General features: G+C 42.6%; 1 protein-coding gene across 1 annotated transcript in view; it reads right to left on the bottom strand.

Moving 5' to 3' along the window:
• CRYBG1 (crystallin beta-gamma domain containing 1) overlaps positions 1-16,123 on the bottom strand; it is a 97,357-nt gene extending 81,234 nt beyond the window's left edge. Inside the window, exon 1 of the mRNA XM_050709784.1 lies at positions 15,922-16,123. Coding sequence (XP_050565741.1) covers positions 15,922-16,112 — 191 coding nt within the window. The 5' untranslated portion in view covers positions 16,113-16,123. The remainder of the gene's footprint in view (positions 1-15,921) is intronic.
• Between the last annotated feature and the right edge of the window lie 2,549 nt (positions 16,124-18,672).

Below are 18,672 nucleotides of genomic sequence, written 5' to 3'. Positions count from 1 at the left end.
TCCAATTTTCTCCCCCATCCTGCTGTGGGGGTAGTGAGCAAGCAGCTGGTGGGTGCTTAATCGCTGGACACGGTCAACCCCCCACAGAGTGAAATAATTTCTGTGGGGCTGGGATTAGGATTCCTTCACAGTAGTCTGTCCCCAGGAGAATCCATGTGTTCAGAGGCCTATTTGTGAAATGTATAGTATTTTTTGGTCATCATGCATAAACTTAACATTGATCCATTTATAATTTACTGTCCTATCGTGTTGCACTATTTCTTTCACTTAAAGCAAAAATGTTGTTTTAATTCCATCCTGTGTGACTCTTCCACACAGCAAAAAAGAAGCTACCTGAGCTAAATCAGTACTGGCCATACGCATACTCCAATGCAAGTGCATGCACCATAAATACTGAGACTTGATGAGCTTGTTGCAGCAGTACCTATGCACTTGATGTTCTCCGTATGTAGCTTAATGTTCTTTGCACCAATGTCATAAAGGTCAGAGCATGCCCAAAATTTCACTTTCCTCATGAGCAGCAAGCCCAACTTGGGCTATCTGTAGAAAAAATGGTTGCAGAAGGTGCATATGGACAACTTATCTTCTGGAGAGCTACATAACACATGCTAAAAAAAAATCATTTCCTTTATTTGTGATTGTCCACTGGCACACAAATGAATAATTACAAAGGAATAAACAGTCAACTCAGAGGTGGAAAGTAGAAGGGAGACTTAAAGGACTGTTTTGCTGAATATACCAACAGTTTTGGATGCCCTGAGAAACCATGTAGTGTTTTATGACTGTGAAACTATAAAACTGTCCTTTGGAACTCTTAAATAAGATAAATACAGTTTTTAACCGTGCTGGAGGCACTACTTCCGGAGCTCTGGCAGCCTTGGTCAGTTTGACAAATCCATTATCCAGAGGTCATTTGATCATTGGCAGACACCATTCCCAAGGCTGTTTGCTGAACTTCCAACAATACTGGCTGGCTCTTTGATGTGGTGATATGTTGCTACTCCATCATGTCTTAGACATTAGCTCTCTAAAATCTTGTCATTTGCAGGGCAGTCATCTACTGACAACCACTTCATCTTGAGAGGATGAGGTGGGAACAGGATTTCTAAGACCTGTGAACTCAGTCCCTGTCTTACAAACATCTTCTTGCCCTGGGGACTGCTCCTGGGTGCATGTGGGGCTGAAGGTTCCCTCACTGCGCCACCCTGTCCACCACAAATGCCCTGCATCCCTACACTGTCTCAGAAACCATATTTTCCTTCCAGCACCCACTCACTTCAGCAAGGACAGAGAATATTTACAGTCAGAGTTGGAAATGAGAAGTCATAAAGCAGACTTCAACATTTTTCCAAAAATGTAGCTCTAACCCTTCAAAGAATCGCAGACTGGTTTGGGTTGGAAAGGACCTTAAAGCCCATCCAGTCCCAACCCCCTGCCATGGGCAGGGACACCTCCCACTAGACCAGGTTGCCCAAAGCCCCATCCAGCCTGGCCTTGAACACCTCCAGGGATGGGGCACCCACAGCTTCTCAGGTGGGCCTCTAGTTCTTCTAGAGAAGAACTCCTTCCTTATATCTAATCTAAACCTACCCTTTTATTTTGCTAAGGCCATTCCCCCTTGTCCTGTCACCACACTCCCTGACCAAGAGTTCCTCCATATCTTTCCTGTAGGCCCCCTTTAGGTACCAGAAGGCCACTATAAAGTGCCGTAAAAGCCTTCTCTTCTCTAGGCTAAATAAACTGGACTTTCTCAGCCTTTCTTCACAGGAGAGGAGTTCCATCCCTCCAGCCCTCCTGCAGGAAATCACAGAAGGTAGATTGCCATCCCCGTGGCTCTTCTGAGCCTGCTCTCCGTTACTGACAGGAATGGTCTGATTCGATTTTACAAGGTCTACCTGCACTGCGTGAGAGACAAGGTACAATGGCTAATTATAAAAGCTTGGGGAAACAGGATGAGAAGCGTCACGTCCTCCTAGATTCCTACAAATGGTGAGGAGTCATAGAAAAAGGGAACACCCTTCCTTCACAGTGATAGCCTTAATGCCAAAGTTAGCACGGACATCACGCGAACTGAATGCCCTGAATGAAACAGCAAAGCAGTTTCAAGTTCCTGGATCATTAGTCAGTGCTCCCAGATGCTCAGATGCCCTGAAGTATCTCACATTCTCCATCAAATATACACTAGCACCTTGGGTTGTGCCAGCACTGGTACTGGTAACAAGGGCCTGATAACAAAATGCCACAGTGAGGGTCAGTGTCCAACCTGTTTCGTTATCATCATTCAACTGTGATCCAGCCCTGGGAGAGAAGCAGAAGGTGCTGGCAGTGCCACAGCACCTCTTCCTCACCCAGGTTCTTTGGAAGCAGGTCACTGACATCAGAAGCTGCGTGAGCACTACTGGAAAATATTCACAGTTATAGTTTTGGGAGGTGTCTGCTACTCCTCCAGATGCCCCTGATCACTACCTAAATTATTCATGCATCCTTCTTCAGCTGTGTAAAATCTGTCACAAGGGACCTAAACCAATGGGCCCAGGCTGATAAAAATCATTGAAAACTGAAGACAAAAGATCCCTGAGAACAAGAAACTTGCACCAAGGCTAAGAAGTGACTGGAAGGAAGGATAAGAACTGCTGAATCAAATAAGCCTGTCTACCTTTCAGTATCCACTTAGTATTAAAGTTCATGACAGTCAATATGCTTTATTTCACAGCTCTTTTCCCTCACTCTCCTTACATTATAAAATAAAGTTTAGTGTTAAGAAATAACTCGGTGTGGGATTTTTATTTTTTTAATAGGCATCCAGGCCATCACAGAAAGTGAATTTAAAGCAAAGGAATATACTAACACTACCAACAATACTACAACTTAATGTGAGAGATGAATATGCCCACAGAGAGATCAAAGGAAAGCTGAACATTGTACTGCCTCAGAAATATGGAAAACATGATTGAAGATGTATAGTTGTGGTTTGTGGTTTTTTTGTTTTGTTTTGTTTTGTTTTCATATTTTATTATATATCTTCTTTATAGGAAGAGGTGTTCTTCCTATAAACTGGGTAAGATGCCACTTGGAAAAGGGTTCAAAACTCTTAAGGTAAGAATGACTCAAGCGCTAGATGCAGTATTCCCCTGCCCCGTAAAAGCACCAAACAACACAATCTACTCTTGGAGAATCACACCCTGATTGCTTTTCAAAGTAAAAACGTAAGCATATGACTTCCACACACACCATGGCCTGCTGTTGCCAACACATGGCTGGTGACATCTGCTTCACTAGATGACCTGGACATCTCATTTGTAATCAGCAGCAAAAATTATTTATAATCATCTTCAAGTGTAAAGGACATCTTGCTAGTAAGAAAATACAGTCATTAAACCAAAATGCATACATTAGAATGAACATGAGTATTACACTTTTGCCTATAGTGTTGCATATAAAATTCATTTCCACATTATAGATTTATATTCAGTAAATCTACCGTACACCTGTGCTACAATATAGACTATACATTGGTAAGTCTTCTGGAAGTAGACAAAAATATATTTCAAAATTATGAGAAATAGATCAGATGGTGGACAGCCTGGGAAACAGTTCAGAAGAAGAACTGAAGGAGTTGTATGTTGGTAAAAAATAAGTAGCATTAGTGATGAAAGAGAAATCCATCTGTCTTAGTTACAGAGGTGCGCAATTGGAAAAAAAATGTTAAACTCAAACAACTCTGTAATTTTTATGGAACAAAGCCAGAGCTGATACTTCTGAGTGTGGGAAGAAATGAATACATGATAATATTTTGTTGTTTTGGCAGCAGTCCCAGGGTAATGACTGGGGGATTGAAATTCAACTGGAAAAGCACATTCAGTCCATTACTCGAAGAAAAGCAATTCCATGAACTGTAATAAGGAACAGTGGGAGTAGAGAATTTCTGGACTTTGATAAATCTTACAAACCACAAACCAAAGGATAATCAAAATATGGATTCTTCAGATTGTAAAGGACTTGCTTTAAGATGGATGCAAGGAAGGAACTACTTCTGCAGACAACAGCAACAACATGGTGGGGGGGGAGATGTTGTTTAACACCATTACAGCATGGAAATATGCCAGAAGTTGACAAGTAACTCTCATCTAACTGAAAAAAAGATTAGACATGTCCAAACAGTTATACAGAGGTTTCTTCTTCTTCTTCTCTAAAAAACAAAAACAGTAAAAACCCACTGTAGAGTATAGCAAGTTAGTCACTTACAACTGTAGTGATATTAAGGAATTGCCATGATCATATTTCATAAAAAAATAAAAACTATTGCAAAGAAACAACTGTTGAAGAAACCTAGGAAGACAAAGTAGACAAACAGCAGCTGGCAGTGAGAGGTGATTTAGATATCTTTCCAACAGCAAAAACAAGAATCCCTCGTGGACTAACTGTATTTCATACCTTTAAAAGAAATTTGCATAATGCTCAAACATGTATACCCATCACAAAACCAAACCAAAAATAAATGCTTTAATCAGGTGACACTACACTGTCATCAAATAAATACTGTTATGCTCAATATTTGAAATTGCTAGAACTCATTTAGATACAGAATTTGAGAATGTAAAGCTACCGAATTTTTTGGGGGAACTTCCTGTTCAGTTCCTTCCCAGCAGTCACACCAAGCATCCATGCAACGTGCAATCAGTGCTTGAATACCTGCGTGGAGCTATTATTAATCCCTCTAATGCTGCCCCACTGGTTTAGCAGCCAGTGGGACATTCCTCAGTGCGAGCACCCTGCCTGCTTCAGACAGTCTCATGCACAGCTTCTGAGCACAGTGTAACAAAGTGGGAAGAAAAAATAGATGTTCAATTTAAAGAAGATTAATTTAGGATGCAGAGGACTTCTAAAAATGCTCAGGGTGAAATTATTACACAATTTCACAAGCTAATACATTTTTACAATTGAGGTCACTCTGCTCATGTTTTCAAATTAGAAGTCTTACTATCACATTGTATTGAGTATTTACAGGAAAAAAAAATGGGATTTTTTGAATAACAGAAAAGACAGTCACCTGACTAGATTTATTTTTACCAAGAAGTTACTTTATTAACTATGTGCTGATTTTCTACTTTTTTATGATTTATGAGACAGTCTTATCACACTGGCACACATGTAAAAGTTCTTTGGGATGACTCTTACTTGTTTTGAACCGAAGTTTATAAAAGTTAGACATTTTCTAAAGTATGCTTTGATCCAAACATAGTATGCTTGCACTAACAAATGCTTCTTGAAAGTTGAGGTGAGAAGTACGGTATCTTGGCAGAAAAAAATGCATTTTGGCTTCAAATTTTTTTCATTACGTTAACTGTAACAAGCCAGTAGAGAGTACTGTCTTATCTCTAACCTTTTTTTTTTTTTCATTTCTTAACGCATTATAGTGAAAACGTGAAAGGTCTCCCTCAAAATTTGGCTTACTCATAATCTTATCTCGTAAAAATACCAAAAATTCAGTATTAAAACTATTACCTCTACCTCACCTCAAAGGTCTTATAAAATTTTTTGTTTGTCCCAAATAAGAAAGATATCATCTAGATCGTATTAAAGAACTGGTTAGTTCAATTACCAGTCGCTCCAAGCCACAGATACATGGCATAAGATAGTGCAAACAACGAGGTAGACTCCCATGAATAATAGCACTACTGTGACTGCCTTTGGATTTCTGCTGTACCAACAGAGCAACACAGGAAAGCAACCTCCACGATGCAGATTTGTTAGTACTTTCTAGAGACAAGCATTTTCCTGACAACATCAGCAGGTTTGATCCCAAATACAGGTGGTAAGAGCCTCCCTGAAGTCCTGGCTATTCTCAGTTTCTGCCAAACGTGACAGGAATGGGGATCAAGCTATTCATTGGGAACCAGGCAGACACCCTCACAAGAACAGACTTATCATCTGCAGGACTGTCACCTATACTGTGTTTCAGATACACCCCTGTGGAACTTTTATGGGCCTCTCAGCCTCTTTTTTATCTCTTCACCTCAAACACACCCTTTAAATTACACAAGGACTATAAAGCCTGATGCATTCCATTCTGAAATTTCAAATGATATGCATTCATTCAGAGCTTTTGAAAGGTGCCAACTGTTTTTTGGTCTTTTCTTCTGTTACTCACTATTTGCATATAGAAGCCATAGTCAAAATCTGACCCCATTATTCCAGACATTTGATAAACACACAACCCAAGCCTGGGAGAGATCAGACAGGAAACTAACAACACAGACAAAAGGTGTGAGAAAAAGATTTCTTAGTACCTAAACTGAAGACAGACAAGGCTGCCTCCCATTGAATAACCTAAGGAGTCCAGCCTCAAATCACATGAATCCCATGAGGTTAACTAAGAAACCATCTCTGAGGTGGGGTCAGACAGACATGTCTTCAATGCATCCAGGTTTAAGCAGCCGGGTGAAAAGCAGGTCTGGTTTGCAGGCCATGTCACTATGTTCGTAAGCATGGTGCCGTGCCTGCACACTTGACCTTGGAGTCTGAATACATGGGCTTATTCTCAGTGCTGCAAAAAACAACCAAGCAGCCAACCGATCAATAAACAACCTGCCTCTTTACATGATGTAATAGTGTAAGCACAGACCTATGTCATACAATTACAGAATATCCTGAGTTGGAAGAGACCCACAAGGATCATCAATTCCAGCTACTGGCTCCACACAGGACAACCCAAAAACCAGACCACGTGTCTGAGAGTGTTGTTCAAACACTTCTTGAACTCTGTCAGACTCAGTGCCATGACCACTGCCCTGGGGAGCCTGTCCCAGTGCCCGACCACCCTCTGGGTGCAGAACTTTTCCCTAACCCCCAGCCTGACCCTCCCCTGTCCCAGCTCCATGCCGTTCCCTCGGGTCCTGTCGCTGTCCCCAGAGAGCAGAGCTCAGCGCCTGCCCCTCCGCTCCCCTCGTGAGGGAGCTGCAGGCCGCCATGAGGCCTCCCCTCAGCCTGCTCTGCTCTGGGCTGAACAAACCAAGGCACCTCAGCCGCTCCTCATAGGTCTTGAATCTGTGTTGCTTTCACAGAGGGCACTCCTCGGCCGCTTCTAACCCAGAAAGACTGCATATGCACAAATCCACACCCCCTTCTGCAACCTAGTCTGTGCAGGTAAGAATACTGAGGCTACAACAAAAGTAGCACAAGGGCTGCCATTTCAGCAGTTCCACTGAAGAATCTACGCTGCTACGTTCAAACATAGCTGTAAAACACAAGCTCAACTATTTCTCTTTGCCAAGTACAGAAACACTCTTCAAAAAGAAAAAGTATAACATTGGTAGGTAGGTTTCCTTTCATTACCAGTTCTATTTGCTTCCCCATTTGCTTCAGCTTTTGCACATAGCTAAAGGAAGTCACAGAGATGCTTCAGCAGAGGACAACAGGCAAGTTTCAGCAAGTATCTACAGGTGTCTCCCCTACACCATGCAGTATGAATTATTTGTACTTTATCTGCAATCGGTAATAATGCGTGAATCATTAAAACACCCTCCTTAGAGACAAATGTGGCCCTATAATGGTATAGATTTTTCTTTATTACTATTCACACGGTTTGGTTTTATGCCAAACATGCATTACTGTTCCGAAATTCTGTGAAATTCTAAATATACATCCTGTCAGAAGAATTACAGGTTACTTTTTAAACGCTTTGTGAATGGCAAGATTCTCAGCCAAGGGTAGGAAAACATGTCAGCATTGCTCATCACAGAGTGCCTCCACGGCTGCTGTGGAATGTCCACTGTGAAATTCCAACTGATGGTTTCAAGGAATTACAACGATGGAAACCAAAACAAACAAACAAACAGATCTGTAAACTCTTCTGGGAGTCAAAGAATAAGAAACTAGACACTCCCTCTTCAAAATCCTCAGGTTTACAATGACACTTGGAATTCTCTTGTACTTCTCAGTGCCAAGTATCTGCATGCCCATAGTTTTCACATTACTCTACTACCAGACATTATCAGCAGTGGGCCCTTGTGACAATGCAGGCTACCTGCATATGTCCAGTACAAGAAAAGTGTTGACAAAATGCAGTGAATATAGGGAAGAATCACCAAGATGTTTAGATGCATGGGCAAAAGTTAAGACTGACTACCTAATGGGAGGCAATTTCTCCTTGGAGGTGCACAGGGACAGACCGAGAGGAGATGGATATAAAGTACAACATGAAAAATTTTGATTAGAACTGAGGAAAAAATTTCACAGTCTTCACAGGGAAGTTATGGAGTCTCAGACCCTAGTCAACACTTGACTAGACAAAACCCTGAGCAACTCCCTCTAACTTCAGATCACAAGCTAACTTTGAAGCTGGCTCTACTTTCAGCAGAGTTGGACAAGATAAACTCCAGAGGTTTCTTTCAACTGAAATCAATCTATTTTGTATTTATTATATAATGAGGAAAGTGTTCTGCTAGTTTCTTGTCAGGAAAGAACATCAAACTCCCTCACTTCCTAAAGAGCAGCCTCTCCTCACAAGTAACACAAAAGCTTCCACTGGAGGTTCTCTCCACCTCTCTTAGCATTAATTAGAAATCGCCTTTGACTTTGCATGAGGCCTGAGAGCATGTGTTGTGGCACCTGCTCCTGCCCACAGCAGAAGGAACAAATTTAAAATGATGGTTTCCGCCAGGTCATGCGACTTAAAACTTTTTCTGCTTGGCTAATTCTGCTTGGCCTCATCAAGCTCTGTGAGCTGAGGCACAGATCCTCATAGATTTCCAAGGAATTGGGCAGCATTCCTGATGCACAGCCTTGTCTCAACAGCACTACTACAGCTGTGGCAACAACAGCAGTCCACTCAAGATAATATAACAGTAGCTTACAAACATGAAATGGCAACTATAAAAGGTCAGTTATAAGATGCACTATGGCCCCTCAGCCTTCCTACAATTCTCAAAGTACTTATGGAGTTACTCTAATGGTAGAAGGAACTCTGTAATTAACATAAAGAATCACTATTGAGGAAAAACAGACTCTTGTCAAACTAGCAGTTGTGCTTCTGGTATTGGGCTTTACCTGAAACATGAGATTGGGGAATTCATCAAACACATCTGTTTTACAGATTTGCATAGTTCAGGACATTCTTTTAAAAACTTAGTTTGGTCAACTTTACAACTGTAAAACCTAGATGACTAAAGGATTCACTTACCCAAAAGTTCTATCTTACTGAACTAATATTATTTCATTTTCATTTCAGAATTTCCAAGTACAGTTCCAAAGTGAGGCTAATGAAAAATGACAGAAATTTTGCACACTTGGGAATGAAGGATATATAGAAGATGATAGTTTCTTTTCTTTAAATTAATTAAATACACATTTTTTTCAGATGGCACCAAAGGAAAAGAATATTCCCTTATATTGATCAATCTTTACCCCTTTCCCTTCTTGTCTTGAGGGAGCATTGAATGATGAAATATTTGATGATAGATTGAGTTAGCTCACAGTATGTGGCTGCATGAACAAACATGCATGAGAAGGAAAACTGTACAGTAGAAAGTCAGCAAGGTGTAAGAAGTGACTAAAATAAGAATAGTATGTACAAAGATACATTGTTATCTGCTACATGATATGTAGACAAGCCACTGTATTTTTTATGTTTGCTTTGAAAGCTAAAGGGAAGGGATTTTTCATATGCATGGGAAGTTCTGATCATGGAACAGCTCCTCATGTTTTTATTTTATTTTAAAATGCAAGCTGCTAACAGAAGAGCTAACTACTGTTAACAGTTCCCAATCCTCCCCATTATGTTCTATTTCCAGCAGCCTTAACATTTCCTAAACATTGCCATTTTGGCTAAAATTTTGCAAATCAGACCCTGGGTCAAGGAGTTTCCTCCTCCCTCTCTCTGCTTCCCCTGTTCTCTCTCCACAGTCATCTATGAAAGGTTTGTTTCCACAACTTTCCCACGACTTGCCCAGCTTTACCTAGGAAACACAGCAGAAGCAGGGATCAACTGCGTTTCCTTAAAGACACTTGAAAACTCCTAGCCAGAATCAACTGAAAACACAGAAATTATGTGGAAAAAGCATCTTCATCAGGAGATTGCTCGCAAGGAGAGAAGGTGCCTTAAGGTTGCACAGGAAAGATAAGAACACAGCTTTTGAAGCTCATGACTGACTCCACACTGTAACATCCTGCACAGAGCTATCAGTTTGTGGACTCCTCCTTACCAGGTAACACAGATGGCATTCAGCTGTCCAAATTCAGATGTTGGAGCCATGACCTTCAGGTGCCTTTTACAGCCAATGAGGAAAACCTGGCATTTCCAAGCTGCAATTCATTTAGCCTGTTTTAGACGCTCACCCTAGGGTAAGATGAATTGCACACCAGACATGCCTATTTGTCCTCCCTGATTATAAAGGGAGTAACCAGTTCAGATGTAGATATCCGAAATTAGAGGATATGGCTCCCATCTTGTATTTGTATATGAAGTCAAACTAATTATATTCACCGTTTCAATAACAGATATTAATTTTACCTACCCCTGGTATTTAGGATCACCAAAAATGATGGAAAATGTCATCTTAAGAAAATCACTGCTCTTTCAAACAGATTTTCTTACATTCTGAATAAATTAATTCCTTTTTTTGTTGTTGTTGTTCAAAGGCATTATTTAGCAGCATGTGAAAATACCCACTGCATTTTGATTTTTTTTTTCTTTCTAATGTGTTATTTCCATAAATTCAGCAAAAACAGCATGTTAAGAGAACAAAATAATCCATTTCTTCAGGTCTGCTCTTCTGTGCCAGAAAGCTTGTCTAATTTTTCTGATTATACCAGCTGATCTACAGATAACACTTCTATCTACAAATGTTGTCCAGCAAATGTCCTGAGGCCATCTCAAGTACAATAAACTATCACTCTTCCAAATGCTCAATGCAAGCTGGAAGCCACTGGAGAAAGAAGGCTGAATTGCTTGATGCAAATCTCAAGAGGTCAAAAAGGGAGGGATAGATGGGATGGACAGTTGTAGGAACAAGGGAACATGACAAGAAGAAAAGGAGGAGACAATTCAGCAATATTAGGAAAGAGTAGAGCATGAAAACTGTTGGTGGTTTATGCAAACGGTACTCACTGAATAGGAATGCACTCAATATTTAATACTGCTTTTAGCACTCCATGAATTATTATGTGCCAACTAGATGCATTCAATATGAACTTTTTTTTAGTGGATCTTCCTGGATGCTTTTCATAAACATTTGACATTTTCATAAACATTTCATAAACGTGTTTAATTTCCCAACGATTTCTCAAAACACCTTTATATTTTTATTTGTCTTCATTTCAAAGTGTGCATCTGACACACTAAAACCAAAGGTGTCACAACTGGCACCTGGTTTGAGAAAGCTAGAACCTGATTTTTCAGAACAGTCCTTGTTTTAATAGACATTTATTTCTTCAGGACAGAGCTCATATTGCCTCCGTGGTACTCGGCACTACTATGGATCAGGTTCACCTGAATACAGAAGAGTACACTGTCCCTCCAGAATATACATGCAGCAAACATAGAAGCACTCAAAAAATTAGGAATATTCTTTGCTTTGTGAATGGCATGAGCCCATTGACTCATTTCACCTGAACAAAGAAAGTGAGCGATTCTTCTGAAACAGGAGTCAGGAATGAGACACCACTTTTCTCTACCAGGATGTAACCTTTCACTGCCACCCAAGCAGGCTGACCAGGGAGCCACTAGCATTCTCACTGGTTCAGATTTTTTAAGCTGGCATTTGTGTTTTAAAGTGACAAAATGAAAATGAGAGCACTCTTCTTCACAATGGTGTTTTCACAGCCACCAAAACTGCAAAATCCGTGGCAGAGAAACAGCAGCCCACGTTACCTCACACAGGAAAGTCAGATTATTACTTCCTTGGCACAGATGTCATTCGGCAGGGTTTCACAGAACACTATTTTTCACTTCTTGAGAATGCAAACAAAAGTGAACGTTTCAGCACACCACCCCTCTTATCTTAGTACCTTTCTAGAAATGTATTTGTTTAATAAGCAATGATATCTTCATTAGGTCACACTATAGATAAAATTTTGAGCAAAAATATTCTGCATTTAATTATTTGATCATGATAGTTTAGCAGAACTTCCTTTCTGTATAAAACAAGACTAATAAATCTTTATACCTAAGGCACTATGCTTACAGTACAGATTACCAAGAATTATACTGCAAACATAATTACCCTTTTTCATTTTCATCTCCCACAAAGTGCAACCAGCAACCCTTCTAGACATCCACATTCAATCTTGCAAAGAACAGAGGTGAACAATTGCATTTTTCTTTCTTTTACTTTTTTCATAAAAGTAAAGTTACATGGATAGCCAAAGTACATTGAATCAAGTGCATTTTCGAGTCAAGTACATTTTCTATTTAACACAGCTGACTGTATGACAGTTTTCTACATTTTGCTTTTGTCAATCAATCAAGATACTAATGTTCTGTGGTATTGCAAGCTCTGTTTTTAATAGAGTGAAACATTTGCTCTCAATCTTTCTGTAAAACATCATGTCACATATGGGCTGTGAAGTACGATTTCCTCACTTCTTCTTACACAGGAGTCAAAGAAGGATATGGTTCCACCACCACTTTCTCCTCCTGCAACACAACATTTCTTCATCCTTCTCCTGAACATGCGTGTTCCTCTCTGAGATAGCATCTAATTATTCCACAGTCTAACTATCCTTGGATGTAGCCTAATACCAAGTTTCCCTTTGCTTATTTTTATGTTATTAGTGAACCCTAATTCATTATTGTCTCCCTGCCAAATCATTGTAGAATAACGGTCATAGAGGTTTTTTTGCCTTCACATATTAGCATTAGACATATTTAGTCCTAGCATTCTCAACACCAAGGCTGACAATTACCAGTGATTCTTCAAACTGAGGAAGTAATAAGTCGCAAAAATGTTTTGACATTGACATATTTTTGGCAAGAACCTAGCTTTATGTGATTTGTGTATTAGCCAACCCAAAACTGGACTGAAGTAACATGTCTGGTCTCCACCATCAAATACCAAAAGCTCCAGATTCTTAGTGTAGCATACGTTGTGAGAAAGGCTGTTAAACAATCACACCCCAAAGACACAATTTTCTTTGTCCTCCTGTATCCAACTTCCTCCTTCAAAGTTCAAATCTAAGTCATTGTCTTCATTTTTATAGCTGCTCTTTGGTGAAGATCATTCAATGTCCATGACATGACAGCTCTGTAACCTGATGTTTGGAAATCACAAACTTTGTGACTTCCAAGGGACCAAGTAAAATCAGGTTTCTTTATATGCTGCAGTTTTCCAAGGCATGGTAACAACTGTCATTCTTTCCCATTCTTCTCTTTCACCACAGCTTCTTCTGTTTAGAGGCTCCAGTTTGTAACTATTATCTCTGGGAAAGAGACTCTACCAGCTTTTGCTGCAAAAAGAGATCTGGGCATTTCGTCTGCAGACACCCATGAACAAAAGCAGTATACCACAAGTTTCACTGAGCTGTAAGAATGCACACTTGTAGCCTCAAGTTGAAAGGAGTTGAGCTGCTTGCTTATTGTTTTATGGTAAGACATCTTTATGCCATATTGGCTACTGTTCTTCAAGATAAGTAACCTAACAGCAAGGAAAAGTATTGGCTACCTCAAAAAAACAGCATGAGAGCTCATCAGATAGTTCTTGAACTGGAGTACCATTTAGATAGGTGTCTTCAAACAGCTGGCTTTCATGCTAATTATTTGCCAATCTATGTCTCCCTCCTACCAGAAGGTGGCCATTAAGCACCTCAATTTTTCAAAATCTTCACTGTTAAAAGTCTACTTTTATTTGTTCTATATAGCATTCTTCCAACCATGCATTGCACCCTACCATTCACATAATAAAAAAATAAAATACTTCAAACAAAGTCATTTCAGAAATGTCACTATAATCTTCATTATGAAGAAAAAAAATGCACTGAGCATTTTTGGCTGTGTATTTTTGGCTGGTTAGGCTTTGTTTATTCCATTTGTAAAAAAAAAAAATAAAAGACGATGGTAAAAAGCTACACAAACAAGAGAAGCTTGTACTCCCCGAAGATGACAAACTGCAGGTAGTGATGTTAAGATAAACATGTATTTCCATGTGCTGAAGTGCAAGCCCAACCTGTTACCAATAATGGAAGTATTGGTTCCCTGTCCAAAAAGCAGGAAAACAGTTATTTCGTTATGAGAGTTACAAACCCATCATTTCAGAAGCCTTGCAGTTAATAGATTTCACTCGTGTTTTTAGCACAGAAATTGATAATAATATTATGCAGCAAAAACACCTTCCAGTTTTTTCAGGTGTAACAACTGAATCCCAAAGCCTGTACAGCATTTCTGCTTTGGTCTGGCACTACAGAGCTAGCAAGACATCCGGAAGGACAAGGAACTGGCACCTAGATGAAGGACTTTTTCCCTTTTTCTCACCATGCATTTGACCACATCTAGATAGTCTGTTCAGCTTTGGGCCCCCTCAGCACAAAACAGATGTTGATAAACTGGGATGAGTTCAGCATTGGGCCCCAAGACGCAGGGGGCCCGGATGAAGCACTTATGGTGAGAGGAGAGGCTGGGGGAGCGAGGCTGGTTCAGCCTCAGGAGAGGTGACCTCGGAGGGGACCCAACAGCTGCCTGCCAGTACCATGAGGGGTCACCAAGAAGAGCCATGAGGCTCTGCAGTGGTGCACGGCAGCAGGAGAGGCCATAAACTGTGCGAAGAGACGTTCCACCCTTGTACCAGGAGAAACCTTCTCACATGTAGGCAGCGACACGGCTTGTGCAGGGCGGCTGCCCACCCTCCCTGCGTTCCAGGAAGATTTCAGAACCCCACTGGACATGGTCCTGAGCAAACTGGGTCTGAACTCAGAGCCGACCCTGCTCGGGGTTCCCTTCAGCCTGAGTTACACTGCGATCCTCTGATAACAGATTACTCTGCCTTCTGTCTTATCCAGCTTTTGGAAGACAGAAGAGGGGTCTGTTCCTGGTTGAGGCCACCTGCAGCACCACCCTGAGCCTGGCCACTCAATGGCATTGTGAGATACATCCTTTCCTGGCTGAAAAGCAGACTTCACATTATTTTTCTATACATATGTGAACATAAACTCACTTTTTTTTTTTTTCCATCATAAAAGATGTTGGTGTTTACAGTTCTCAAGAGCACATTTCTACACCAAATGCAAGCATCGTTAGACTGTACTTTAGTCTAGTCTGCCCACCTATGTGAAGTCCATTTTAGGCAAATAGTGTAATTTTCTGTAAAACTACTATATAAATATGAACAATAACAAAAGCGCACACAGAACTTCTGCAATTTATAGGCTTCCCAGTTTGAACCAAACACCAGAGAGACCAATAACTTAACAGTGTGCTTTTCTAAAGTCCAGATGGCACTGACACCTTCTCATTGCCCGGGTCTCGCCGCTCAAATCCGAGGGGCACCAGCCAAGCCAGTCCTTCAGGCAAAAGCCCGAGTTGCCCGTGCCCAGCTGGGAGCTGCCTTCCCCAAAAGCCAGGCAGTGCTACCCGGCCCCCCCCCCCCCGGCCCCAGCGCGGCGCCGCAGGCTGCAGGCACCCGGGGGAACACCTGCATCCTCACGGTCATCGCCCGGGGGACGCCGGCGCGGGCGCTGCTACTGCCGAAAAGCGGCGTCGAGCCCTTTTCTCCCTCCTTCCCCACAGCCCCAAAAAAGCGAGGGCAGGGCAGGTCCACCGCTGCGGGAAGCCAGGAGGGCACTCCGGCTGCGCTCTGCGAGGCTGCTCGGGGCTGGGAACCCTCCTTGCCTCCTCCCTCCCTCCTTCCCTCCCTCCCCGCCGTGCTCGGGGCGCAGGGTGCCTGTTACATCCCTGCTCTTCGTCCCCCCCGGGGGTGAGGGTCCCCCCCTTACCGCGGCGGCTCCGGCGGCGGCTCCTTCCTCCTCCTCCTCCTCGGGCGCCACGGGGGGAACGCGGGGCGCCGCTCGGCCACGGCGGCGGCCGCCCCCTCGGGCTGGGGCTGGGGTTGGGGCTGGGGCTGGGGCTCGGGCTCGTCCTGCTGGCCCCGGCCGAAGAGGCGCTGCAAGCGGCCGCGCCGTGCCATGCCGGGCTGGGCGTCCCGGGGCGGGGGGCCCGGCCGCCGGCACCGAGGGCAGAGCGGGGCGGGGGGGGGAGGAGGAAGAGGAGGAGGAGGGGGAGGAGGAAGCGGCGGGCTCTCCGCGGGCATGGACGGACGGTGGCTGCCGCCCGGCTCCGGGTATGCGGGTAATAAGGCGATCGCCGCCCGGTCCCTCCCCGCCGCCGAGCCCGCAGGAAGGGGGCGGCCCTGCCCGCCTGCCGGCCGTGCCCGGGGGGCGCCGAGGGGGGCATCGTCCCGCTGCCAGGCACCTCCAGCTTCGCTTTGGAGGCTTTCCTCTGCACGCCCTACACCCCAGTAGTCTGCCCTACACCCTAAAAGACGTGCCCGCCTGCGCCTGCAGAGCAGAGGGGCGCTAAAACAGCGAGGGGGGGTTCGTTCGTTCCCGTTTTGCTTCCAGCTGCTGGGACGCTCAGGTCATAGCTGTCTGCCCCGAGCTGCTGGAAATGTAAAGAGTCCGTGTGCTGGGAAAGCTTTACGGTCACTGTGAAGAAATGGCCGTAATCGGGTGATAACTGACCCACAGTAGGTACGCTGAGGTGGCCGTCACCTAATGCTGAGACCTTCACAGCAGGAGAAGGCTTGGACAAGCCTTGAACAAAGCTTGGAAAACAAAGTACAGGAAGAGTTTGGCTGAGCAGCCCACGTAGATTACTGTTTTAGGCAAATAAATACAGTTGTTTTGGGGGTAAAATCAGTTATTTTCCTGAATTGCATATAATTGACTTGGCTAGTGGTTAACTAAACAGACTAATATATGAAGAAAGTGTTTTTTCCCCAAATTAAAATAAGTTGATGAATATTATATGATATGTGTCATAGCAAAATTGGCAGAACCAGAAAGGTGGACTGTTGTGCCCTCAGGAAATACATAAGGGATCGAGAAAAATTGCCCATTTTAGCAAAGCAATTTAAGTACGCAGGGACATCACTGAACCACAGAATGGGTGGGGTGGGAAGGGACGTTGCCCAGCCCCCCTGCTCAAGCAAGGGCAGACCAGTTGCTCAGGACCACATCTAGCTGTGTGTTAATTATCTCCAAGGATGGAGACAGGAGAGCTGGTGGCAGATAATGTGCTGTCCTTGGTGGATGCCTAGGAACAAAGCAGGAGCTCTCGTTTGCTGAGCAAGGGTGAATATATCAGTGCTGGTGGGCCATTTCAGCTAAGCAGCACCGGGAAGAAAGAAGCCTGGGCCATTCAGCCCCAGTTTCTCCTCTCTCTGCCACTGCACCCGCTGGGAGAAGGAACTCAGCAGGAGCTGCTCAGGCACCAGCCTGCAGATGGGCACGCTATGATCCACCAGGGTGGACACAGAGCATGCAGCATCCACCTTACGATGGTGGGCAGCAGCTGATGACCCTCAGTTCTTGGCACACCAGATGGCCGAGGGTATGTTCAGCAGACTTGTGCTGCTTCATTCCTCAACAAAAAGATTTATATGACCTGAAAACATACAGTTTAAATCACAGAGCAGAGAAAAAGAAGAGTGCAAAGCACACATCTTTTTAAACCCTTCCAGATCATCTGAGCAGGTTTAGGATCAACATTAGCACCACAGAGTATGTTTTTCCCACCCTACAGAGTTCAGCATCCCTCTGGAGTGACAAATGGAAGAGAGAAGCCTGCAACATCAACTTTGAGGTCTCCAGCATTTGTGCTACAGTGCTAACATAAACTGCAATATCCTAATACACAAAAGTAGATGAAGGGGATTTGGTTGATACTTGTTCAAAGTTTGGCCAAAGTTAAGTCTGAGTGTTAGACGTGGCAGTATCAGAACACCTGATCTCAATACAAAGAGATTCGTGGAGGGCCAGTACTTGTACTACTTGTTCCTAGACTCATGTAGAAGATACGGACTTCTTCTTTCAGGAAAGACATTTTAAATACCATTGGTTAAGATAGAAATACATTAGAATTAGCCAGCCATTTAGGAAACTTTAAATGATGATCATGCTTATGTCAGCAGTCTTGACACATGTAACAGAACAAGTCAGTCTAGTTTTTATCTGAACCCACTCAGTTTTGCAACAGTTCATAGTAATTCGTATCATAGAAAGATATTAAGCAACCGAGCCTTCTCCTGTTTGGTTTCATTCCAACATGGTGAAAAAGAAGATGATCGGATATCTAGATTAGACTTAACGTATTCAATATCCATCTAGCTTGACAGCACACAGCATGTGAGATTTACAAAAAACAACAACAACCAAAACCAAAAAATGGTAATTTTGGAATGAGAATCAGACAAATACAGACTCAAAATCTGCAAAGTTGTTACAGAGTTTAAATAGCGCCCAAGTTAAGATAGTGCTATTTATTCAAATTATTGTTCTTCTTATTTTATTATTTCAAAGCAGAAACATTTTTCTAATATAAAGGTGATCCAATGTATGACACAATGTATTAAAAACCAACAACATCAACAACAAAACAACCAAACCAATCTAAATCCCACAAGCAAATTATCGAAGAACACATTTTTGTTTGTAAAGTTTACATTTAAGGTATTGTATGTGTATATA

Source organism: Cygnus atratus, chromosome 3 (assembly GCF_013377495.2).
Source record: "Cygnus atratus isolate AKBS03 ecotype Queensland, Australia chromosome 3, CAtr_DNAZoo_HiC_assembly, whole genome shotgun sequence".
NCBI lineage: Eukaryota > Metazoa > Chordata > Aves > Anseriformes > Anatidae > Cygnus > Cygnus atratus.
This window is presented reverse-complemented; position numbering and strand designations above follow the sequence as displayed.